The 26,004-nt window shown below is 54.7% G+C and overlaps 2 protein-coding genes across 6 annotated transcripts in view; both read right to left on the bottom strand.

Moving 5' to 3' along the window:
• The window catches only part of CD58 (CD58 molecule), a 31,560-nt gene extending 26,245 nt beyond the window's left edge, over positions 1-5,315 (bottom strand). Inside the window, exon 1 of the mRNA XM_084866406.1 lies at positions 5,214-5,315. Coding sequence (XP_084722532.1) covers positions 5,214-5,271 — 58 coding nt within the window. The 5' untranslated portion in view covers positions 5,272-5,315. The remainder of the gene's footprint in view (positions 1-5,213) is intronic.
• Positions 5,316-9,518: 4,203 nt separating this feature from the next.
• Positions 9,519-26,004, bottom strand: part of IGSF3 (immunoglobulin superfamily member 3) — an 81,708-nt gene continuing 65,222 nt past the window's right edge. For all 5 annotated transcript variants that reach the window (XM_084866381.1, XM_084866384.1, XM_084866385.1 and 2 more), the window contains 4 exons: positions 21,762-22,172; positions 16,113-16,520; positions 13,293-13,784; positions 9,519-12,388 (listed from right to left, as the gene is read on the bottom strand). In XM_084866381.1, coding sequence (XP_084722507.1) covers positions 12,138-12,388; positions 13,293-13,784; positions 16,113-16,520; positions 21,762-22,172 — 1,562 coding nt within the window. In that variant the 3' untranslated portion in view covers positions 9,519-12,137. The remainder of the gene's footprint in view (positions 12,389-13,292; positions 13,785-16,112; positions 16,521-21,761; positions 22,173-26,004) is intronic.

Below are 26,004 nucleotides of genomic sequence, written 5' to 3'. Positions count from 1 at the left end.
GGTATAAAAGAGTACATGGTACGTGTGATCTGCCGTTTAAAAATGGAGTTAGAAACAACCACATGTATCTGTTTATAACAGCAAATAGAAAGAAGAAAGATAAAACAGAAACAAGTTATATGCTATGGGGAAGGAGGCAGCAGGATTTCTCTGAGCCTGTCTTTATATAGTTGTGATCTGAGTCATGTTACTATATTTACATGTTTAAAAATTAAAGCAAGGGGGGAACCCTTAAAACTGAATAAAACAGTAACAAATTAATGCAACTATATACAAGTCAGTAACATAACCACACAGAAGAAACCGAGATTCAGGTAACTTTAAAATCTAACATTCTGTACATATCCGGAGGGACACGTAAAATAAAAAGTGGCAGAGTCCTGGCTAAGCATCAGAAGAGTCAAGGGCACATACCTGGGTTGCAGGTTCCATCCCGGCCCGATCAGAGGGTGTGTGGGAGGCAACCAATTGAGTGTCTCTCTCACATTGGTTTTTTTTGTTTGTTTGTTTTTTGTTTTTTCTCTCTCTCTCTCCCTTTACATTACTCCCACTCTCTCTAAAATAAAATCAATGAAAAAATTTCCTTGGGTAAAGATTAAGCAACAACAACAAAGAAGGACAGCCCGAAACAGTTTGGCTCAGTGGATAGAGCATTGGCCTGCGGACTCAAGGGTCCCAGATTTGATTCTGGTCAAGAGCATGTATCTTGATTGCAGGCACATCCCCAGTAGGGAGTGTGCAGGAGGCAGCTGATCAATGTTTCTGGCTCTGTATCCTTCTCCTTTTCTCTCTGTAAGAAATTAGTAAAATATATATTTTTTTTAAAAAGGGCAAAGAAATCTTGAACTATACTTAATTGTCTGTGCTTGGCAGTGGTATTGGTATAGTGATTATCAAAGAATTTCGTGTTTAATATAGAATAGGAAAATATACTGATGCTACTAAGAACAGAGTTCTCACTGTGGAGAAGCAAGATGCAAAGGTGGAAAAGGGGAAGAAGAATCTAATTATTGGGTCAGCCTTAGTGGCAACACGACAAGCCCACCACTTTGTGAAAAGTGTTTCCTGGCTCTGACCACAGGCAGGGCCTGGAAGCCGGGGGTCCGGCCCCTGGGGCGCCCCCAGCACTCAGAGCGTGATTTCTGAGTCCCCTCCCCGACGGAATGGGACGAGGGACTCTACGGATTCCAAGGCTGAGGCGGGGGATGAGTCCAGAATCTTTCTGGGCCAGAAAGGAAGTTAAGTGCTCAAAAACTCTTGGAAACGTGGCAAATAGACACTAAAGTTTTTGTTGTTGTTGTTTTGTTTTGTTTTTAAGGACACTGAAGCTTGAGCGGGTCCCACTTGCAAATCTGAGGTCACCGAGCCTACAGGAATGCCATGTAGCAAACATTCATGAAGAGACAAAGGGAGCCGAAGCCGGTTTGGCTCAGTGGATAGAGTGTCGGCCTGCGGACTGAAAGGTCCCGGGTTCGATTCCGGTCAAGGGCATGTACCTTGGTTGCGGGCACATCCCCAGTGGGGGTGTGTGCAAGAGGCAGCTGATCGATGATTCTCTCTCATCGATGTTTCTAACTCTCTATCCCTCTCTCTTCCTCTCTGTAAAATATCAATAAAATATATATTAAAAAAAAAAAAAAAAAGAGAGAGACAAAGGGAAGAATGTCAATCGTGTATAAAGAGCCTCGGCATGGGGACTTGCCAGCTACAAAGAATCGCCACTGTTTGCTGAAACGGTGCGTGAAAGATTGTTGGGAACGGGATAATCACACGATCTCAAAATGCCACTTAACAAGTCACGGACTATGTACAGAGGGGAGCGGTGCCTCTACCCTGGAGAAGCCTGGTGAACTCACCTTAACCAAACAGCCGAAGTTAACAGCCCCCAGAACGGGGCAACCGGACTGCACCTGCCACAGATGAGGTGCGCTGAGGGCCCAAGACACCCATAAGAATTCCCAGCCCCCCTCCTCCCCGACACACACATAAAGATCCCCGCCCGAGAAAGTATCTGATCACGAGGACAGAGACGATCCAAACCGAGAGACATTTTATGAAATAACCCCTCAGGACCCTTTGAAAACGGTGATGTCGGAAATAAGAAACAAAGGAACAGGTTGGCAACAGTTCCAGGTCAATGCAGGGCAGGTCTCCTTGGGATTCTGGGCTCTCGGACAAAACAGGGAAGCTGTGTTTCCTGTCACCACGTGGTTCTGTGTCTTACTGAAGCCCCGGGCTTCTTAGACGACAAGGAAATATATAGGTGTAAGGTGTCATAAGAGCTGCAACTCTCAAATGGCCCAGCGTAAAAATAAATTTTAGTACACGTGTGTATAAAGAGAGAGAGATGTAAACCAAATGTGACAAAATGTCACTAACTGGTGATTCCAGGAGAAAACTGCACAGGTATTCACAGTACAAAATTTTAAAGTTATTTTTAATATATTTCATTGATTTTTTACAGAAAGCAAGGGAGAGGTAGAGAGAGTTAGAAACATTGATGAAAAGCATTGATCAGCCAAAACCGGTTTGGCTCAGTGGATAGAGCGTCCGTCTGCAGACTGAAAGGTCCCAGGTTCGATTCCGGTCAAGGGCATGTACCTTGGTTGCGGGCACATCCCCAGTAGGGGGTGTGCAAGAGGCAGCTGGTCGATGTTTCTCTCTCATCGACGTTTCTAGCTCTCTATCTCTCTCCCTTCCTCTCTGTAAAAAAATCAATAAAATACATTTAAAAAAAAAAAAAAAAGAAGAAAAGCATTGATCAGCTGCCTCCTGCACACCTCCTACCGGGGATGTGTGCACAACCAAGGTACACGCCTTTGACCGGAATCAAACCTGGGACTCTTGAGTCAGCAGGCCAACACTCTATCCACTGAGCCAAACAGGTTGTGGCCGGGTCCCAGACCTTTATGGGGAGGAGCAGAAGGCCACCCAGGGGACCCAGACTGGAACGCTTTACTGGAGTCTAAATATCCAGGCTAGTCCAGACCACCATTGCATCATCCCCAGGCCCTGCCCTTGACCCAAACCTGCCACCAGGGCCCCCTAGTGACCACACCCCCTAGTGACCACATCTCCCTCTAGCACCCAGACCTACATCCCAGGCTCAGACCTACGTACCAGACCATCATGGCGGGGCCGAGAACATTATCCCTGGGCCCCGGGACTCAAACACAAAATTCAGTCTTGTATCAGGGGGATAGTTCTCCATCTGTAACCCAGACCACCATTCCATAACCAAGATGACCACGTGAAATACCAGACCGCCTCGGGGCTCAGGCCTCCCTCTCTGGCTCTAACTGCCCTCCCAGGACCCAGGCCTCCATCTGGGGTGCAGACCTACACCCGGATCCCAGACCATTTTTATTTTTTATTTTATTGATTTTTCACAGAGAGGAAGAGTGGGATAGAGAGTTAGAAACATCCATGGGAAACATCCATCAGCTGCCTCCTGCACACCCCCAAGTGAAGATAGGCCCGAAACTAAGGTACCTGCCCAGGACTGGAGTCGAACCTGGGACCCTTCAGTCCACAGGCCGACACTATCCACTGAGCCAAACCGGTTAGGGCTTCTCGGTACTATTGTGGCAACTCTTCTAAAGATTTTAAATGCGGCTGAGGTTTAATGACTCAAGAAGAAATGTTGACCACTTCCCCTCCCCTTTCCTAAATGTCAACTCTGCCACCACCCCGTCTCTATCTATTTACTTGGCTCCTTGTTAACTGCCCTCCCCCCTCCCCCCTTCCCCCCCCCCCCCCCACTACCACGTTCGCCTCTCAAAGCCAGGGGAGCCTTCCTGGCAGTGTCCATATCCCTGGGCCCTTGTACAAAGCGGTTCACAATTTTTCTATGAAGTTGATGCTGTCACTATTCTTTTAAGGAAGAAATTACTGAGGCACAGGGAAGGTAGGTAACTCAGAGAAGTTATGACTCAGGTGAGGGGTGGGGCGCACCTCTGAACCACAGGTGGCGATCAAAGGTACCTGCAGTGCCGTTCTGGGACCAGGGAGAGATATCAGCTCTTCTGGAAGAATCACTCCAACCATGCAAGCTCTGTGTCTCCTCCCTCTCCCACAGCCACGGCCTCTGCAGCCCTCCCAGCTCTTTGGGGCCCTGTGATGGCCTCTGCCCTGGGCCCCCTGCCTCCAATTCCTCTGCAGTCCTTCCTCTTTCCTGCGGCCGGCCAGCTTACGCTTCCTAAGCACATGGCTCGGAGCCTGACAGGCACAGAAAGAGTTCTCCTTTGTCTACAGAAGGGAATCTACACTCCCACGGGGACTCCCATTGCGGGCTCCCCATGGGGTCTCCAGCAGGAGTGGGCACGCGTGCCCAGGCTCACCTGTCCACTCCCCTCTGGCCGGGGCCCTGCCTTCATCACAGGCTCTCTCAATCACAGCATGTCCACATTCAAATGCCATCCCTCCCACTGAGTCCTTGTTTCACAAAAGATAAGTGATTTCAGCCCTGACCCATCTTGGCTCAGTGGATAGAGCGTCATCCTGCGGACCGAGGGGTCCCAGGTTCGATTCCGGTCAAGGGCATGGACCTTGGTGGCGGGCACATCCCTAGGACGGGGAGGAGAGGCCCTACTTAGGAAACTTTAAGTGAGGCCAACGCTACCGATACTTCTCCCCCTGACGCCCCCCCTGCCCACCGCAGGGCCGTTCAGAGTCGCCCCATCCGGGTGTTTGGTGCTTCGGAGCCGGCCCGCCAAAGCCGGTGGGTGGGGCCCCGAGAGTGAGAAAGCCCGTTCAAGTTCGGCCTCACCCCTTCGATCCCCGCAGGCGCCGAAGTAACTTGTAACTTTCACTGGAGGCGGAGAAAGAGCCCCCTCCCTTCCGAGGAACACCGCGGGGAAAGGGCGAGCGCCCCGGGCGGGGGCGGAGCTCCGGAAAGAGGGCGAAGGAGGCCGGAGCGGGGCAGCGCGCGGAAGGCGGCCCTCTCCGCCCCAAAGCGATTCCGGGGGCCGCCGCCCAGCTCCTCCGGGCCCGGCCGAGGGAGCGCGCCGCCGGGCAGCACGGCTCTCCGGCCGGGCTCGGGGTCGCGGCGTCCCTCAGCACCCGCACCCGCACCCGCACCCCGAGCCCCGCCCAGGAGGCCACCAGCAGTGGCCTCGCACCCCAACCTTCGACCCGGCCGGCCCCGGAGTCCTGGAGCCCAAGGGCGCCCGGGCGCTGCCCAGGCCCGCGGGGCTCGGGGAGGACACACTCACCGAGCCGGAGCACCCAGATGGACAGGAGGAGGGCTCCCACGGTGCTGCCTGCGGCCATGGTGCAACTAGTGGTCCTCACGCCGCGGCGCCGGGGCCAGCGGGGGGCGGGGCCAGGGGCGGGGCTACAGGGGGCGGGGCGAGAGGCGTCGCTTCCGCCTTTTCCCCCTCCCACAGCCGTTCCCCGAGTGCTGGGCAGGACGCCGCCGCCCCAGGACCGGGAGGCGCGGGAGCCCGTGCTTTCCCCGCCAAGGTACTCAGCTCATGGGACCCCGGACCAGACACAGCCTCTTGAAGCCGCTCTTTCTTCCGCGATTAAAACAAGGAAACGGGCCGAAACCGGTTTGGCTCAGTGGATAGAGCGTCGGCCTGCGGACTGGGGGGTCCCGGGTTTGATTCCGGTCAAGGGCATGGACCTTGGTTGCGGGCACATCCCCAGTGTGGGGTGTGCAGGAGACAGCTGGTCGATGTCTCTCTCTCAGCGATGTTTCTAACTGTCTATCTCTCTCCCTTCCTCTCTGTAAAACATCAATAAAATAAATAAAATAAAATAAAATAAAATAAAATAAAATAAAATAAAATAAAACAAGGAAACGGGAGATGTCGGACACCTGCTAGCTTGAGCGGGGGTTACTGATGCAGCCCCTTAACCGCCAGTCTCCTCATCCTCCTCAAGCCTGACCCCCACCCCCAACACTCCCCCCCCACCCCCTCCCCCTGCCCCGGGGCTGGCCTCCTCAGTTTCCCTCTTGGCGCTTCTTTTCCTCCGTCTCAACTGTGGACCTTCCCGGGCCCGAAGCGGAGGTCAGCTCCCTTACTGTTGGGCCAATCAAAATCTCCTCTCCACGGAACTCTCCATCCTATGGGTGTCTTCTTGATTGGTGTGCCCTCTCCTCAAATCCACCCGATTCCAGACCAGGTTACCCCCAGAACCAGCTGCTGCCACCAGCCTCCTTCTCAGCTCCCTTTCTTTGGGAGAAAAGCACCCAGTCCGCCCGTGGGGGTTATAGGGGAACTCTTGCAGGGTCAGGGCCTGTCCGAAGGCAGTAAACACCAGCACGCTGCCGGTTGTGGAAGAGTGGAGGCGTGTGAGGAATGGTTCACTAGGTCTGCCTGGGTTGGACATGCCCCTGACCCATGAGCAGTGCCCTAAGAGAGAGGCTGTGCTGCCCTGGCCAGTGTGCTCCTTGGCTACAGCGTTGCCCCTGCACCCAGATAGTGCCCTTGACTGGTTTGATTCCCAGTCAAGGGCACTACCTGGATTACAGATTGGATTCCCTCCCTGGGGTGCATGCACCAATCCATGTGTTTCTCTGACAGCATGTTTGTTTTCCCTTCCTTTCACTCTCTCTGGAGGAAAAAAAAAAAAAAAAAAAAAAAAATCCTCTGGCGAGGAAGAGTGAGAGAGAAATATACTGAGCTCCCATCAAACCTTTCTCGGCCCAGCCGGCATGTCTCAGTGGTTGAGCATCTACCAGGAGGACACGGTTCGATTCCCAGGCAGGGCACATGCCGGGCTTGCAGGCTTCATCACCAGGGTAGAGTGTGCGGAAGGGAGCCAATTAATGATTCTCTCTCATCGTTGATGTTTCTACCTCTCTCTCCCTCTCTGAAGCCAATTAAAAAATACTTTTCTTAAAAAACCTTTCCAGAAGCAATTAAATACCTGGTCCAGCTGACTTCATGAATCAGACATGGCTCAGAAAGGCTGGACCTGAAATGCTTCAGGCAGATGGCCAAAAGGCCCTACGTTGCCACCGAAGGAGGGCTGGCTGTAGCTCTCCTCCTGTGGCCAGTGAGCGGAGGCCTGCTGTCACTGTAGATGGCCAACGAGTAGAAGGTCAGAAAGACCTTCGCCCGCTCTGGGAGCATGGGGTGGGTGCTGCTCTCTGGTTCCCTGGCTCTCGTTTTTGCCAGCCTGGGAACTTCTCCCAGGAAGCCTGCAAGTCCTAGACCACAGAGAGGAGATCGCTGCTCCTAGACCTACAGACAGGAGAGTCCCCTTGCCTCCTGCAGAACTGTCTATTCACTTCACTCATAAACACCGGGCGGATTGGCACTTACACACCCAACTTGGAAACAAGGTCCCAGCGTATTCTTCCTCCGGGAAGGGCCATTTCTTTCCCCCATAGGCACATCGCTCCTAAACTGCAAGGAACCCCATGAGATTGCCCCCAGGGTAGCTTGTCCTGAGCTAATAATACCCTGATCTGTTTCCCAGGCCTCCTTTTCTCTGACTTCTAAGTGAGCCACAGCAGCCCAGCCTAACCCCATTTCCCCACTATATCCCCCTCCTGTTATCCCTAGGCCCTTCCTTGTTTCACTGTCCTGGGCTTTAATAAACATCCTCTAAAATTCACCTGGACCGTCAGCTGATTGCACAACAGAAACTTTATAGGCCAGAAGGGAGTGGCAAGAAATAGTCAGTGATGAAAAACAAGTAGATACAACCAAGATTACTCCACTCTGCAAAGTTATCATTTAAAATGGAAACACGGCCCTAGTGGGTTTGGCTTATAGTGGATAGAGAGTCGGCCTGCGGACCCAAAGGTCCAGGGTTCAATTCCAGTCAAGGGCACATACCTCAGTTGCAGGTTCCTCCCTGGTTCCAGCCCTAGTCGGGATGCATGCAGGAGGCAAAAAAATTGATGTGTTTCTCTCACATCAATATTTCTGTCTTTCCCTCTCCCATTCTCTCTCTAAAAAAAAAATCAATGGAAAAATATCCTCAGGTAAGGATTTAAAAAGATAAAAATAAAATTGAAACACATAAAAAGAGCTTCCCAGACAAGAAAAAGCTAAAGCGGTTCATCACCATCAAACCAGTATTGCATGAAATGTTAAAGGGTCTTCTTTAAGAAGATCAAAAATATAAATAACATAAATAAATAATACATATCTATCAAAAATTGAGCCTAAAAAACAAAATAAAGGAACAAGCAGAACAGAAACAGGTTCATAGACAGAGGATATTCTGACTGTTGCCAGGTGAGAGAAGGGTTGGGAAATGGGTGAAAAAGATGACGGGATTAAGAAATCGGTTGTTACAGAATAGTCACAGGATGTAAAGTACAGCATACGGACTATCATCAACATTATTCTAATAACTCTGAATGGTGTCAGATGGATATGAGGTTTATCAGGACGATTGCTTAGAAATATAATGTCTAATCGCTGGGGAGCACACCTGAAATTAGTATGTTGTATGTCAAGAGTAATCCTATATAATAATGTGCTAATTTGCTAATTAGACCGGATGGCAGAATGACCTTCCAGAATAACCTTCCAAAATGAACAGTGGGCGGCTGTGAGGGCCGAGCCCCTTGCACGAATTCCATGCTTCGGGCCTCTAGTTGAAAAATGATTTAAAAAGAACTGAGGTGGTGGGGGAGAGCACTTGGAGAAAAAAGCAGGAAAAATAATAAGACTTAACATGGAACCGCTCTGGGTACTCAAGGGATAAAGTCACATTTCAACTGCTGGCCAAGCCCACAGCTGCAGGAAGTTGATAAGGAGCTGAGGAAAGCACTGGAAGGGCTTGGGTTTTAAAAAGAAAAGGGAACACCTCCCTCCGCTTCGTACCCTCTATCCAGGTCCTTCTGGCATATTTTGGGGTGTGCTTTAAACACTGACAGCTGGGCTCTGACTAGTCACGTGCCGCTGCTATGGCTTACATCACTCTGCCCTTCTCCTCCCTTTGCAGACAACGCCCCAGCACTCCAGTTGTGTGGGGGCCTGAGACTGTGGTGCTGCGTGCTCTCACTGATCAGGAATGCACAGCTCCTGTCGTTTTCCTCCAGCCTGGAAAATGCTTGCAGAGTATCTCCCCAGCTTGAGAAAGATGGTGCGGTCTTGCTGCAGAGGCCCCCTCGATGGCCCTCCACGGAGAAGATCGTCCCATGTTCCCGCTCTTCTCCATCAGTCTCCTCTTACCCCACCCTGCCCGCTTCCTCCACCACCCCCTCAAAAGGAAGCTAGAGGTCATAAGCTCTGTGTTCTGAACCTGCCTCGCAGGCCTCCGGTGTGGTGTGTACTGCACAGCGCAGCCTGCACAGTCAGGGTAGAGCTATATGTTTACGATGATCCATTTTCAGCTGGTGGCAGTCAAGTGTTTTGAGAAAGGGTTTTGTCTTTTTTGGTATCGTGTGCACAAGGGCACCGCTTACGCTGGGGGCAGTACATGATAATGAAAGCCGAGATTCATGAACCTTGAGCCTAGCAGGACAATGTGGGGGCAGAGCTCACTGCTACCCCAGGGTGAGGGCTCGTAGAGACGGCGACAGTGCTCCAGGAAAAGGCAGCCAGCCATATTTTCAACATAATTTATTACAGGTGTCTGAAGTGTATATAAAACGTTTTAGTGCAACATCTTACAAATAGTTTTCCTTTAAAAAAACAAACAAAATCAACAGCTCTCTACATCATGCATGGGTAGTTTTCTTACTCCGCCTCTTTTCTTCTTCAACTACTAACGCAGAGAAAGCATTGTTTGAAAAGAATATGAAAACCTGCTACAGAAACACCTCGGCCAAAGAGGGTGTGGTCATATCCATGTCCTGGGAGGGGCCTCGCACAGTGTAGGGTTCATTGATGCAACATTGTAGATGGAGAGAAGTCATTTGGCGGTCTCCTGTTCTCAAAGGTCCGGTCGGCAATGTGCAATGAGGTCTCCCAGCCACTAGAGGGCACCAGTACCATTCATCTGACACCACATTTCCATAGAAATGGCCAAAAAAAGGGAGGTCCTGGGGATTGTCATAGAAAGCTGGAAAAGCTCCCTCCTTGGATGGTATCCCCAAGCCCGTAGAAAAGACACAGGAAATAAACAACAACAATTATTAAAATACTGGCTTCGGTTTCTTTTCTTTCAAAGTTCCCACGATGACTTCACCTATGTAATGACGTGGCAGCAGCTACCTTTCTGCAGCTGTCAATCAATTCTCAGGTGCACATCCCGGTTCCAGACAGCCCTCTGGCATCTTTCCATTCAGACAGAGGACCCGTGAGTCTTCTTCCTTCATTGACTCAGTCTGTAAGTCAAAGGTCAGCAATTTCCCACTGAAAGCCCACGGCCTTGAAATGGAGCAAAAGCGTGCCTTCTTCCCTCACCACTGAGCCACATGTGCACCACATAACCTTCATGCAGCACGGGGGGAGAGCGCTGGGGCACCTGCAAGGCGCAGAAGGCAGGTGTGTGTGAGCCTGTCAGGAAATGCTTCCCTGCAGCCCGGACGCAGCAAAGCACCTGCTGAGCACCCCAGGGCACCTGCATGCCAGGCCCAGAGCAGGATCAGCACCCACAGGGCCTCTCAGAACAGGGTTTCCCAGCGATCTCTCTGGTCCGACCTAGCGCCCAGATCCGTGCTGGCTTTTTCCAAACAGGGAACCCCCTTGGGATTCGAGATGTATGCTCACCGAGAAAGGGCGATTGCCCCGCCCCCCCCAAAAACACGGGAAAGGCGGGGCATGAAACACCGTGTGGTGAGGAGGGGTGAGCACCTGGGGCCACGCTTCTGGCCTGTGAGGCAGCAGGTGACACTGGCCTCTGCTGGATCTAAGGGGCATCTGAATAAAACACCGCCATCGCAACGGACCGCCAAGCCGCCTAAACCGCAGACAAGATCTGGGGAAGGGAAGGGAAACAAAGGCAGTGGTGCTTCCTGCAAAGGGCGGAGGGTGACACAGGACGGAGGGGACCTCCCTGGGCACGGCAGCGAGAAGCAGGGAGAGATCGATGGTGAGGAGGAAAGACATCCGCATCTAATGGAAAGGAAGGAGAAAAAAACCCAGCCTTCACACCTCCAGGGAGGCAGTCATTCCTGCCTGCTCCCCAAAATCAGCTCTGACAGCGGCTGCCCGCTGTGCAAGGGGCTGAGCAGTGCGAGGCCCAGTGCCCTCTGGGTATGTTTAGCTCAGCGCTGTCCCCTTCCCCGGCAAACTGGCCACTTTCTCTTCAGAGTTTGGCAAAGCACCTCAGCACAGAGGCCCCCTGCTCAGCCCCCAGCTGGAGACTGCCCTCCGCGGAGGCATCAGCCAACAGCTAGCCCTTCTCCTCCCGCCACTCACTGCCCACGGGCTCTGACGGGCCTGCGGGTCAGTCGCTGCTGAAAGCTCCCCCATCCCACGCTGCGAGCGGGCTTTTGACTTGTCCTCCAACAAAGGTTTCGGATTTTTTGGCAAGGCCGGGCGGACGCTGGCTTCCGCCTCCCTGGCCAACAGGCTGGCCGGCCACCATCTCCTTCCTCCTAATGGGCTTATGCAGGATTTGTCTCGCACAGACACAGTTCTTGGAGCAAAAAAACAAAAAAACAAAAACACACACAACTCCAGCTGAGGGGAGAGATAAGATACAAACGGGGCCCACACTTCCCATGATTGTTCAAGTCAAGTGAAGAGAGTAAAAAAATGCTCGGTGTCTTTTGCTCCACCGGTGGTGGCATTTTTCAAGTGTGCAAAAGCAAAGGTCTCTCTCGGCAGGGATTCCTTCGCACTATACGGTCCGTCTCTCCTTTTCTCATCCGTTGGAGAAACGTGTCCACAACATTATGAAATCCAAAACGAATAAACCACGGGTTTTCGGAAAGCGTCCAACAGGGAGGAGTGAGACCCCTGCGACGTCTACCTATTTCTACCGGTGAGCGGGCGTGGCACCGGGCGCCGCTCGCTACATCACCAAGAACGAAAACAAGAGACCTAATGCCCCGGGATGGCCACACCGGCCCGGACACCGCTCACCCGCTGGGGCCGCCGCCGCCCCCGGGCAGCAGGCTGCCTCCGGGGCTGGCCGGGGACCGGGAACACATCTGGCGTCGGACAGTTTTCTGGGAGGGCTGTCCGGGGTCTGGGTTGCCGTCTGCCGTCCCATCACAGAGCGAGAGGCAGCGTGGGAGCCCTGGGCCCCTGGGGGCCGGCGTCCCCGGGGGGCCCTCAGTCTATGGCGCCCGGGTGGATGCTGAGGACGGGCGGCTCCAGGCAGGTGGGGGAGTAGTTGAGGTGCGGCTCCTTGATCCACAGCAGGGGCACCCCGTTCTTCCCCTCCGAGTTCTTGCCGGAGCCCCGGCTCCTGAAGCGCACCAGCAGGATGGAGATGAGAAGGATGCCGAAGATGGGGAACGGGTAGAAGAAGACGAAGTAGAAGAGTGCGTCGTTGGAGCAGATGGCGGACTGCAGGGTGGAGCCTGGAAGGGCAGGGAGGGAGACAGGACAGTGAGGGCCGAGGGCCCGGGCTGCCGGCTTCTGCTCCTGAAAACCTCGCCCGACCCCATGGGAGGTCCACTTGTCCTCCCCCTACCGCCACTAAGAATGGGGACAGTCTTTATACCAGTGGTTCCCAACCTTCCTAATGCCGTGACCCTTTAATACAGCTCCTCATGCTGCGGTGACCCCCCAACCATAAAATTATTGCCGTTGCTACTTCATAACTGTAGTTTTGCTGCTGTTATAAATCGTAATGTAAATATCTGTGTTTTCCGATGGTCTTAGGCGACCCTGCTAGCGGTTCTCAGCCTGTGGGTCACAATCCACAGGTTGAGAACCGCTGCTGCAGAGCCTAAGACCATCGAAAACGACAGTTATGAAGTAGCAACAAAAATAATTTTATGGTTGGGGGTCACCACAACATGAGGAATTGTATTAAAGGGTCGCAGCATTAAAAAAATTGAGAACTGCTGCTATATATATATATATATATATATATATATATATATATATATCAGAGAGGAAGGGAGAGGGAAAGAGACACATCAATGATGAGAGAGAATCATTGATGGGCTGCCTCCTGCACGCCCCCTGCTGGAGACTGAGTCTGTCAGAAAACAGAACCAGAGACCTCTCAGTGCATGGGATGGTGCTCAACCAACTGAACCACACCGGCCAGGGCTCAGTCCCTGTTTTGGGCATAAGGAATCAAGGGTCAGTTCCATAAACTGGTATGCAGATCCTAAATGCCCAGGACAGGTGAGAATGCAGCTCGTGAACTCGTGACCGAGCTGTGATCTTTACCTTCCGGACGGTTGTAACCGAATGAGACATCGTCCCCGCCCCCCCCCCCCCACTACCCCCCTGTAAATCGGGAAAACTCACTCGTGTCCAGCACTCGGATGCTGATGGGGGCCGACTCCTCCTCCGTCAGCCGGTACCACTCCTTCTGGGGGCTGGGCAGCCACTCCTCCACGCGGCAGGAGTAGTTGCCCGTGTCTCGGGGGCTTGCCTGCAGCACCGTGAGCCTGTAGAGCAGGGGCGACAGCCTCTGGAAGCGAAGCCTGCCCTCCCAGGGGCCACCCTCGGGGCCAAACACAGCATCAGCGCCCACGCTCAGCAGGGCCGTCCGCTCCGTCGGGTCCTCTTCCTCTTCCTCGTCCTCCTCGTCCTCCTCTTCTTCCTCCTCCTCGTCCTCCTGGTCTTCCAGGCCAGGGCTGCCCGCGTCCCCCCCGGCTTTCGTCCTCAGGGAATACCAGGTCACCGCAAAGCGGGAGTCCTGGCTGGAGCGCGACACGATGCTACAGTCGAGCTGGAAAGCTGCCTTCTCGGTCACCGTGGCGTTGGGGACCACCGTGTCCACCTGCAGGGCGGCCTCTGGGGGGACGGGGGACACGGGAGGGGGAAGAGCCTGTTTTAATGTCTTTGCTCAAGACAACCTCAGTGTCCACCACTAACCGCACTGTGGTCCCACCAGACAACAGCGCGCTGCGCACCTGCTGGGAGGAACGAGCAGCACAATGTGCGGAGATGGGAAAGAGTCCGGGAAAAGCGCTGGAGGACAGCATGCTGTGTTCCCTATGAGTCATGGGGAGCAGAAGATGTGCATGTGTTTATGTTGGCCTGTGTGCCGTGGAAGAATTCACAGGCCTGGTACCGTGAGTGCATATGGGAATCGGGAGGGTGGGGAGGGGGGAGGGGTAGTTATAGTCACTGTAAACCCTGGCAGTGATTGAATAGTGTGTCCTCCGCCCACCCCAGCATGGGGGCTCAACTGGAAACAGGGTCTGTGCCGATGCACTTCAGTTACGATAAGCCCTAGATCCAGCCACTGGGGTCCTCCTAAGAAGGGGTGAGGCGCTGGCAAGTGTGGCACCGAAGTTCGCTGGTTCGATTCCCAGACAGGGCACACGTCCAGGCTACGGGCTCAGCCCCCAGTAGGGGGCGTGCAGGAGGCAGCCAATCAATGTTTCCCTCTCTCTCCCTTTCCCTCCCTCTCTCCTTAAAATCAATAAAAACATATTTTTAAAAAGAAGAAGAAGGAGTTGCCGAAACCGGTTTGGTTCAGTGGATAGAGCGTCAGCCTGCGGACTGAAGGGTCCCAGGTTAGATTCCGGTCAAGGGCATGTACCTTGGTTGCGGGCACATCCCCAGTAGGGGGTGTGCAAGAGGCAGCTGATCGATGATTCTCTCTCATCGATGTTTCTGACTCTCTATCTCTCTCTCTTCCTTTCTGTAAAAAGTCAATACAATATAAAGAAAAAGAAGAAGAACAAGAACAAGAAGAGGAAGAAGAAGAAGAGGAGGAGGGGAGGACACATAGAGACACAGAGAGAAGACAGGGAGGATGGAGGCAGGGGCTGGAGTGACACAGCTGCAGGCCAGGGACACCTGGGGCCCGAGGAGCTGGGGAGAGAGGGCAGGACGGATTCCTCAGGAGAAACATCCGGGGAGCACGGCCCTGGGGACACTCTGATCACGAACTTCCAGCCTCCAGAACCGACAGAGAAGGATTTCGGTGTTTTCAGCATCAGGGCCAGGCACGTTGGTCTCGGGGGGCCCGGGAGACGAATTCGCCCCCGGCAGCCTTTGCATCTGCACCGCGTGCGTGTAGGTTGCTGCCTACCTTACCGTGACCCCGAGGAGGAGAACATTCTCCAAGGACAGAAGCCAAACCACAGACACCAAAGAGCAGGGACCCCCACCCTCGGAGGATGACACAGGCAGTGTCTCCCCGACTGAGACACCGCAGCTCGGGAGGCGCCCCACCAGGTGAGTCACGGCTCAGACACCGTCAGGCAGCCCCGATCTGTTTCGTTTTGCAGCCGTTTTTAAGGCTCACGGGGGTAGGTTCTACACAAACCATTCTCCCCAGCTCCTAAAAGGCTGTTTATGAAGCGCGTGTGAAAGATGCCAACACAGCATCAACAGAAGCAGCGGAGGCCACGCCGGAGTCTCCTTGGACGAAGACCAAATCGGAGCATTGCCCAAGGACTGTCCTGGGCTTTCAATGAATTGGCTTAATGTCGCTCGCGGGCGAACACAAGGCTGGGGTTCCCACTGCTTCTGTGGGGCTCCGCCAAGCCCCTGGGACGCGGGTGACTGGTGACATGATGGCAGCGGGCACAGGAACCGCTCCAAGTCCCCTTTCATTGCGTGTTTAAACGTGTCACCATCACCAGCCCCGGGAATGGTGTGAAAACCATGGTGTGTTTTCAGGTGCGTTAGAAACCAGCGAGACAGACAAGAAAAGCCCGAGGCCACAGGCCTGGTCACTCGCACCAGTGACGCTGCTCGGAAGCGAGAGGGTGCAGGCTGCATGGACCTCCTCTTTTTCTACCGGAAGCACCGGAATCCATTTTCCCACTGAAATTCCGTAAGCTTCCTTTCTGGAACCCCCTGGCTCCTGTTTCCAGATTCCTGCACATCCCCCACTTGCCCAAGCCCGAATGTGTTCTTTACAAGGATGATGAATGCATCATCCAATGATAGTCTCGTGAAGAAACAGAGTCCCCTGAGGCCCAAGCCAGACATACCCTCACGAGGGGGGAAAACAGAGGCAACACTGAACGCACACGCAAGCGGTGAACACGCACACGTGTGACTGCAGGCAATGGACGGACTGACGGACATCACTCAGCGCGTGTGATCCACACGCACAGGGGAGTGGGAAGGGGGTGGAGGCCCGGGGACGGGAGCCCTCACCTGGCCGTGTGACCGTGACGGCCGTCTGCCCGGCCGTGTCCTCCGCCCGCTTGTACCACAGGCCGCCGGGGCTGGGCAGCCACTCCTCCACGTGGCAGCTGTAGGTGCCGCTGTCCTGCACCACGGCGTTCTGCAGGAAGAGCCGGAACACGCCCGGGGCCGGGCTCTCCAGGTGCAGCCGCCCCTTCAGGTTGTTCTTGGCCGCCTGCTCCCCGTAGCGGAAGGTGGCGTCGCGGCTCAGGCGGGCCACGGCCTCCCGCTCCGGGTGGTTGGGCTTCCACACGAACCACTCCACGGCGAGCTGGGAGGCCGGGCTGGTGCGGTTCAGGACCACGCACTCCAGCTGCACCTGCCGCGTCTCCAGGACCGACAGGTTCCCCTGCACCTGGCTGAGCCTCAGGCGGCTGTCTGCGGAGCGAGGGGAGAGGGGTCAGAAAGCAGCCCGCCGCCCGCAGGCGCCCCCTCCAGGCACGGCTGAGGGGTGCCCTCCAAGCACAGAGGACGGTGCCCTCGGTTCGAGGAAGCCTGTCTCACGTGTGGCCCCCCGTGTGTTCGAGTTCTGGAGCATGTACCCGAGTGTCCGAGTTTTACAGAGTTCAATGTGACCGTGACCGCTCTCCCCACGTACAACCCTCATCAGCTCGGAGGCCGAGCAGGGGGCAAGCACGCCCTCTTGTCCGAGACGACGCGTGCAGGTGACCGCACATCCGTGACAGCGGGCCACGCGGCGTAGGGCTGAGGGCAGGTGGCTGGGAAAGGACGGGAGATCTATCTATCTATCTATCTATCTATATCTATATCTTTATCGATATCTATATCTGTATAGATATCGATATAGATATAGATTTATATATAAATTTTTCTCTCTCTCTCCCCCCACCCCTTCTCTCTCTGGTGTCTCTGGGTTGAAAGATTGTTTTCTTCTTTGTGCTTCTGTATTCTCCAAAAGCTCTATAGTGTACTCTTTCTCAACAGAAAATGAAAAGGGGGGGGAGGAGAACTAGAAGCAGAAAAAAAAAAATATTCAAACCAAAAAAATCTCAGTGGAAAAGGGGGAACGGGATGTGCTGTCCTCATCAGCATCTAGTGAGCTCTGTTCGGTGTTAACATTCCCTGCATATGAGATTTCACTGTGTTTGCACAAGAATCAGTACAGCCCTTCGCACTGCCCAGTTCGCCTGCTCTGAGCCTCGGCCTTACGTGGGAAACTCCCAGATCCTAAATTTACCACGGGAGTTCCCCACCTGAGGCCGAGACTCAGAGCAGGTGAACTGGGGCAGTTCGAAAGGCCGTACGGATTCTTGTCAAAACCCAAGACAGATTTAGGATCTGGCGCTGGCCATCTGGCTCGGTGGATGGAGCGTGGGCCTGCAGACTGAAGGGTCCCAGGCTCGATTCCGCTCAAGCGCACATGCCTGGGTTGCATGCTCAATCCCCAACAGGGGGTGTGCAGAGGCAGCCAATCAATGATTCTCTTATCACTGATGTTTCTCTCTCCCTCTTCCTTCCTCTCTGAAATCAGTAAAAATATGTTTAAAAAAAGTTTAGGATCTGCAGGGAACCTCTTGGTTTCGGCACAGAGAAAGGGAAAGGGCGGATGGTGATGAAGAGAACACTGTCGGGGCGGCCTGTGTGCTCTCAGCGGGGAGCCGGGTCAGAAAGTAAGAGGGACAGGAAGAACAGAAAACCACCGAGACTGGCTTGGGGACTGAAGGGTCCCGAGTTCGATTCCAGTCAAGGGCATGTACCTTGGTTGTGGGCATATCTCCAGTGGGGGATGTGCAAGAGGCAGCTGATCGATGACTTTCTCTCATCGATGTTTCTAACTCTCTATCTCTCTCCCTTCCTCTCTGTACAAAATCAATAAAATATATTAAAAAAGAAAAAAGAAAAAAAAAAAGAACAGAAACCTGCAAGAGCCTCTGTGGGCCCAACGACCACTTCCAACTTCTGTTTTCAAAAGCCCCTGGGACTGGCCCGGGAGGCAGGACACAGGGCCCGGGAAGTACCCGGAGGCACCTGGCCCGGAGCTTCCTTCCTAAGGCAGCAGCAGAGGGTCAGCATAGCAAGTTCCTATGGTTCGGGCCGTTTCAGAAACACAGTAGCCGAGGAACAGGAGGGTCAGCCACGCCTGGACTTGGAACCCTCTCCCTGTGCCTTCTGAACGACAGGTGCCGAGCCTCGGGCTCCTGGGAGATGGGCCGTGGGACAGAGTGGCGCAGAAATCCAAGTACCTGCGCTCACGCAGGGAGCGTCAGGCCCAGCGGGAGACACAAGCATGTCAACGACGAGTATGTGACACGTAATAACTGACGATCCATGAATGTCCCTAAGTGTGACTAGGCCTACGTGCTCATCGTTACCTGTCTACACACAGGTGAGTGAGCAGGGACGGGAAGGGGACACAGGGTGCCTAGAGTGCTGTTTCAGTTAAAAAGAGCCAACCTCTCTGAGGAAGAGTGAGATAAATGGACACCCATGGTCAATGTGCTCCAGGCAGCGAGGATACTCAAAGGCCATTCCTTCCTTGGTCAAACAATATTTACGAAGGGGGCCACGCCAACGGCCGAAGACACAAAGACACAGCCCTGACCTCAAAGTGCTTACCGTATAGTGGGTGTGTGTGTGTGTGTGTGTGTGTGTGTGTGTGCAAGCACACACTTGTTGTGCTATGTGTTTTGTAAGAAACCCCTGGTGATAGGGGAGGCATCAGGGAAGGCTTCCTGGAGGTGGTGCTGAGTGACGTGTTGGGAATGGGGTGATGACAGAGAACAGGACAGGGGCATGCTAGGGGAGAGGGCAGCAGAAGAAAAGGCAGGGAGATGGGCCTCCAGCTGCCCACACAGCACCCTTTCCAGAAGGACAGTGACAACCAATTGTAGAGCACGCAGGGATGAGGGCTGGAGAGAGAGCTCGGGGCCACCTTACGTGAGAAGTCCTAGAACAAGCATGTCAAACTCGCGGACCACATGTGACCCACAATGAATATTTTTGTGGCCCAGCCAATAGAAAGGCATTAAGAAACGTTTCAATAAAAATTTCGTAACTTAATTTTTACAATATCCCATTATATATAATTATTAATAAGGAACTACGACGTTCGCTAATGACTGATTACTATAATCAGGTTGCATTCGTTTCCCTGACCCACCCACACACATTTCTCTCCACCGATACCGGCAGCAAATATTTTAGCAGCCGATGGCCACGGCATTAGTCTCAGACTGACTTGTTTGGTGTGCACAACAGGAAATATTTTGCTTTTGGAGAACAAGAAAAATTGGCTTATTTGCGATACACTTATTAGGTTGTGCAAGTTATTCAGTGTCTGGAAAGTTAATGTTCAAAAAAACCCCATTAATTTTTATTAAAATGTTCTATTATTTTATGTTAACGATGACTCATTTATTTCAGTCCTTTGTATTCAGAATGTCTCTATCGAAATAAACCCACGTTTCTATGAAAAAGGGAGCTTTTGTGTTCTTGCGGCCACATACACGTAGATCTTGTTCATCTGGCCCGTGTGAGCCTGTGAGTTGGACGTGCTCGTTCCAGAGCTGCTTTAACAAGAAGGGGAGAAGGACGGGCACACTCGCTCCCTTCACACACAGCCACGCGCGCCTGAGCGACGGGGATGCGCTCCGAGGAAGTGTCCTCAGGCGACCTTGTCACTGCGAACGTCGGAGTGCACTCACACACACCTCGTCAGTGCGGCCTCCTGCACACCTAGGCTCTGGGGTTTGGCCCGGGCTGCACGCCTGCTCAGCCTGCTCCTGTGCTCAATACTGTAGGCACCTGTCAGGCAACAGAGAGTACTGGTGCGCCCAAACACGGAAAAGGTGCAGTAGAAATAAAAGCTGAGCAAGGACGCACCTGTATGGGGTGCGGGCCCTGAATGGAGCCTACGGGGCCGGAAGCTGCTCTGGGTGGGTCAGTGAGGAGTGGGGAGGGACTGTGAAGCCCGCAGGCGTACGCCCTGTCCCACAAGGCCTCCCCCTGCTTCCTTCTAACAGGGTCAGAAAGAGAACCTCAAGGCGGCCAGTGCTGCTCCCGGAGCAGGGATGTGGGCTGGGAATATCGGGGAGAAACTGCTGGGTGAGGCGTGGGTCACCCTGACAGACTGTCAGGAGGCAGTGCAGGTGGTGTGAGGGCCAGTGGGAATGAGAAATCGGCAGCACTGAGCTGACAGGCTCCTCTGTCTGAAACGGGTGACTGGGTAACGGGCTGGGATGTCACTGTGCACTCAGAACTGAGGTGCTGTGAGAGAGAGGGACTCTATTGCCCACTGCTCCCGTCAGAGAAAAATCCTCCAGAGCCACACAGCCTTCCGCTTCTCACAGGAATCCAGCTCCTTTATAATCTCACCAGAGGCCCGGTGCACAGGTCCCTCGGCCTGGCCTGTGGGGATCAGTGGACCTCTGCACCCACACAGCCTGGCCTTTCCCGCCAGCTCATCAGACTCCATCCCGCTGACCACAGCACAGAGCAGTGTGCGAAGCGGCAGGCAGCCGAGAGGAGCCCGAGCCCAGGCTGGGTACCAAGCTGCTCCCGCTCATCCTGGCCCCACTACACCTGCTACCACCACGGCTCTGGCATGCAAGGTGAGTGTTTGCCAGCATCTGGTGGCTGGCTGTCTGTCAGCCGAGTGGCGCTCCCACTGTGGGAATGCACTGACCACCAGGGGGCAGCTCCTGCATTGAGTGTCTGTCCCCTGGTGGTCGTCATAGCTACCAACCCGTCTTCCAGTCATCCAGTCACTTATGCTTTTATATATATAGATTGGACCATCATCTAAGCGGTCCATTGTCGGCTCACACGTCGCTTTGCGGTGCATGACTGTAGCAGAAAGGGATGACCCAAACCTCTCTGGGAATGTTCTAGAGCAGAGGTGGTAACCTTTTTCCTGCCAAGGGCCATTTGGGTATTTATCACATCATTCATGGGCCATACACAATTATCAACTTAAAAACCAGCCTGCTGTAACTGGCCAAACAGTCACTGAACTCACCGCCAATGCTTTGGCAGGGCCAGACCCAGTGACTTCCAAGGCCTCCTCTGGCCTGCGGGCCGGATGTTCCCACCCTTGTTCTAGGGCAGATCTGAAACCTGAGAGGGAGGTGACGGGGGTGGGACATTCAACACCGAGGGCGCCCTAAGGCGGAGCTGAGGCCTGGGGGGGGGGGGTGGTGGTGAGCGCTCCCTCCCTAGAGGCATTGGCAGAGGTCAGAGGCCACCGGTCGGTCGGGCTGCCCCCACAGGATTGGAGACTGGAAGCTCTCCTCTGGGGCTGGGACAGGAGGTAAGGCAGCAGGTGAGAGAGCCCGGAAAATGCCTCCTGGGCAGGATTCCAAGGATGAAAGCTGTCCCAGCCCAGGATCCAGGGTGCCAGCTGCAAACTTCGAAAGAGAGCGGGAGCTGCCAGAATCCTGCCTTGCCACATCCTGCCAACCACAGACGCCCTTTGGGCCTCTCCCTGGTGAGGATGCTGAGTTTGCCATTGGCGCTGGAACCCCTTACAGGCAAAGTGCGCGGCCCATCTTGCGCCAGGAAGATGGCCTGAGTGCCTGCACCCAGTGTGGACCCAGGGCCCTGTGCAGGCCTCTCCACACTAAACCCACTGGGCTGGGTGGCTGCACCCCCTCTGCTCACCTGGCTGCTTCACCGTGACCTCTGTGCGCCCCGAAACCTCCTCCGCCAGCTTGTACCAAGCGAAGTTGGGGCTCAGCAGCCACTCCTCCACGTGGCAGTAGTAGCTGCCGCTGTCGCTGACCTCGGCCCTCTGGACGGTGAGGCTGAACAGGCCCCCGGACGCGTGCCTCTCGAACTGCAGCCTGGGCCTCAGGCCCTCCTCCTCGGCGTAGGTGCCGTACTCGAAGGCGGAGGTGTGCGTGGTCTTGAGGATGAGCTTGCCGTCGGCGTCCGAGGGCTTGTGCACGTACCAGAGCACGGCGAAGTGGGAGTTCTGGCTGGTCTGGGACTTGACGGAGCAGTTCAGCTGGATGGGCCTGTTCTCCACCAGCGTCAGGGTCCTCTTGGACTTGCTCACCTGCAGCTTGGTCACTGCAGAGCAGAGCGGGAGGTCAGCAGAGGTGCCACGCGGCCCTGGTCACGGCCGTCCAAGCCCCACCCCCAGGCTCCGCCTCCAAAGCACAGCTCAGTGAGAGGGACCGGACTTCACCCCACAGCCCTCCTTCCGTCTCCTCCCCACTCAGGCCCTCACCACCTCTCCTGTCTCCTGCCTGCTCCCCCTGCCTCACGTGGCCTCCAGGGGGACCCAGCGACAACCCAGATCTGCCCACATCCTTTCCCTGCCTGAGCAGTTTAACGGCTCCCTTGCTTTTAGGTGACAGAGAAAAAAACATTCCTTTTCACGGTACAATGTACCTCCAGGAGGTGTCTCACGCATCTCCCGGGACTCGCCCTGGAATCCCCACGCCCCATGCAGCTTCCACAGAGGAAAGCTCGAGAGCCGCAGTTTGCCGACCACTGCTCTAGAACGCTAATAGTAAAGCCGTCACCCACTTCCATCCCTCTTCACACTTGGCCTTTCGAGACCAAACCACTCACCTGCTGAGAAAGAGACCCAGGGCCAGGCAGGGACCTTGGAGGGAAGGGAGGCCAGGCCAGGGGTGCCGAGGCTGTCCCCAGCACCCCTGCCGGGCAGTGTCTGGCTCCAGACCAAGGCCTGTGCCCCCAGGTGGTCCCGGGCCTCCCCGGGCAGTGCTGGCCACTGGCTCGCTTACAGCTGGGAGTGCACAGGCAGCATCCGGCCCGAGTCCCACATACCAAGGCCCCTGCAGCCTCCGAAGGCTGTGGGCTGTCACGGGGGCAGGCTGGCCACTCAGGGACCACCCTTCCGAATGGCCGAGAGGATTCCGCCAGCTGAGGCCCCAGCAGGATCGGACACCTGGAGCCCTGACCGCGAGAGCAGCTCGAAGCGCAGGCTCAGTGGAGGACACGCCTGGTAAATCAGGCGACACTCCGCATGAGGGGCTGCTGAACGCTCACGCCTGCCGGCTGCTGCAGCCATCACGGGCATCCCTCACAGGGACACGAAAGAAACCCCGCGTCCCACGCCACACTCGTTCGCTTCCTCTTTTCTAGGATCAAGCCGTCTCCTGCCTGATCCCTTCTTCAGACACAATCACCTCGGGGGCACACGGGGCCTAGGGCGGGGCTTACCAGTAAGCTCCCCCGCGATTGGCAAACTCATTCACATCAGCCTGCCAGTCGCCTTTCCAGGTTCCTACAATACTTAAGACGACTAGCCCTTTCCATTGCTTTCCAGCCCAGTTCACCCAACTGCATGCAACCCTCTCTGGGTGGGTGCACACGACACTCCCTGCATCATCTGGTCCTTGGCCAAAAACTCTGGGCTGCTCGGTGTAGGGCAGAAGGAGCTTTAAAATGTATTACTAATTGGGGCCAGATTATTTTCGCAACGGCTAGTTACTAAGGAAACCTCAATTGCTATAGTAACTGCAATACGTTAAACTGGAACCCTATGACTAAACTTCGGTTCGGTCACATGGTCTCTGAGGACAAGAATCCAAGGGACTGTTTCAAAGCATTTCCATTCTTATTTTCCTTCTCGTGTCAAAATATTGTGACACGCCGGAAAGCTTGAAAGAGAGGTGTTTTGGAGACGTGGTGCGTGCCTGGCAGGTGGGCGAGGGGTCAGCTCCTCCTCCACGCTCTGAAGCTCCTCCCACATCCCAAGGTCAGGGAGGACCTTTCCAGAAGCGCAGGCGAGCCTGCAGCCCCGCAACTAAAGAGGCAGCACCCTGCCGGCGCTGCCCTGGGCACTGTGCCGCCGGTCTGTGCCACCTTCCTCCAGAGTCAGGGGAGCCCAGCCCCCAGGGTCTGCGGGTATTTCTTCCGAAAGATCAGATCCATCCTAGTTCCTACCTCATGTCTCAGGAGTGTGTGCAGATTCATCAGCAGTGGTTTCTAGAAAGAGGTGAGCACAGAGCCTGGTATGGAACACGCATGCCCTTCCCCTTCACTAGGCCTGTCTCTTGTTGGTCTCTGGGCTCAGTCCCGTGCTCACAGCACAGCGTCCGACTGAGAACTGTCCATCGTACGCGACAAACGTCCTACGAAAACTGCTGTCCACGGACCAGCAGCGTCAGCGTCACCGGGCAGCTGGTTAGAAACGCGGACTGACAGGCTCCGGGTCAAGACCCCAGCTGGCTCAAACACTGTAAAGCCCGAGGAGCCATGGACGTGGCAGTGTGAGCGAGTGGGCTCGGAGAGGCTGAGGACTGGGCCCCACTGCGAGCCAGTGGGACAGGCAGAGGGAGGCCGGCGAGGCTCAGCGAGGCCCCTCCTGCGGGCTCACCCTCCGCTCAGCACTTAGCACCAGGCCCTCGAGGCCCATCCACGTTGTCGCCAATGGCGAGATCTCGTTCTCTTTTATGGCTGAGTCATATTCCACCGGATACACGTACCACATCCCCTCTGACCCGTTCATTGACCAGTGACACCTGGGCTGCTTTCACATCTTGGCTACTGTAAGTGATGATGCAATGAACACAGGGGTAGAAAGCAGTGTTGTCGTTTTCTTTGGACACATACCCAGAAATGGCATTGCTGGATCGAATGGCAGCTCTGTTTTTAATTTTTTTTTTTTTGCGGAATCTCCACTGCACTAACTTACAACCCCACCGACAGTGTGCGAGGGTTCCCTTTTCTCCACGGCCTCCCCGACCCTTGCTATTTATCGACACAGTTAATTTTCCGAAGGCCTTCTCCTTCCTAAGAAATTATAAGCATCTGAAGGACAAAGACTATGACCCAGTCATCTGCTACTCAACTTAATAAATGGATGACTGAACAGATAGGTGAGCAATCTCTTCTTGGAGGTATGGGAATGTAAAGGAAAGTGACAGGAGGGAGAGACCTTGTCAAAAAGTAAGTGACACCGGGGCTGGGCCCTGAAAAACACGTGAGTGGGTGGTCCCCGGGCAGAGGAGGAGCGTGCCAGGGCAGCCCCGGGAGAGCGGACAGGCGAGCCACGGTGAGACCTCTGTCACTGTATTCAGGGCACAGGACGTGGCCATTGGCCGAGGATGTTAGAAAGGAAGCCTGTGGACGGTGAGGGGCCTGGAGGGTGTCCCGGACCCTGACCTCCTGTGGCTCTCAGGGTGCGGCCCTTGGACCTGCACCCCCACTGTCCCCTGGGGACTGGCTGAGCGCACAGACTCACCCCGCCACAGGTAGGGCCCGGACCCGCGCTGTCACCACAGGTAGGGCCTCCGGGTGGTTCTGACGCACACTAAGTTTGGGAACCAGGGTGTGATGGTAAGGTGGCCACGGGGAACCCTGGACTGGGCAGTGTCCGTGCAGCGGTGGGAGCAGGAGCCGGGGGCAGCGGGGCGGCGAGGTGGGCAGTGAGGGAGCGAGGAGAGAAGGAAGACGCTGTGCTGTTACAGGCCTGTAATGTCGTCAGTGATGCTAGGGATGGAGGGGATCGGTGGCTGGGCAGCAGAGGTTGTTTCTATTTGAGGATAGAAAGTCCGCCAAGAGCTGGGAGACAATGAAGGGAGAGCGTGTGTGTGCCCCACCCCCTCGGGAAAGGCCCCTGCCAGTGGAGCGGGTCTCACACTTAAGAGTCCACATCCTGACCCTGCCCTCAGCCCCTGCTCTTCTTTTTTTAAATATATTTTATTGATTTTTAAAAATATATATATTTTTATTGATTTTTTACAGAGAGGAAGGGAGAGAGATAGAGAGCTAGAAACGTCGATGAGAGAGAAACATGGACCAGCTGCCTCTTGCACACCCCCTACCGGGGATGTGCCCGCAACCAATGTACATGCCCTTAACCGGAATCGAACCTGGGACCTTTCAGTCCACAGACCGACGCTCTACCACTGAGCCAAACCGGCTT

Source organism: Pipistrellus hanaki (genome assembly GCF_964339955.1).
Source record: "Pipistrellus hanaki genome assembly, chromosome: 18".
NCBI classification, from domain to species: Eukaryota; Metazoa; Chordata; class Mammalia; order Chiroptera; family Vespertilionidae; genus Pipistrellus; species Pipistrellus hanaki.
The sequence above is the reverse complement of the archived record's forward strand: the minus strand, read 5'-3'. Positions and strand labels throughout refer to the sequence as shown.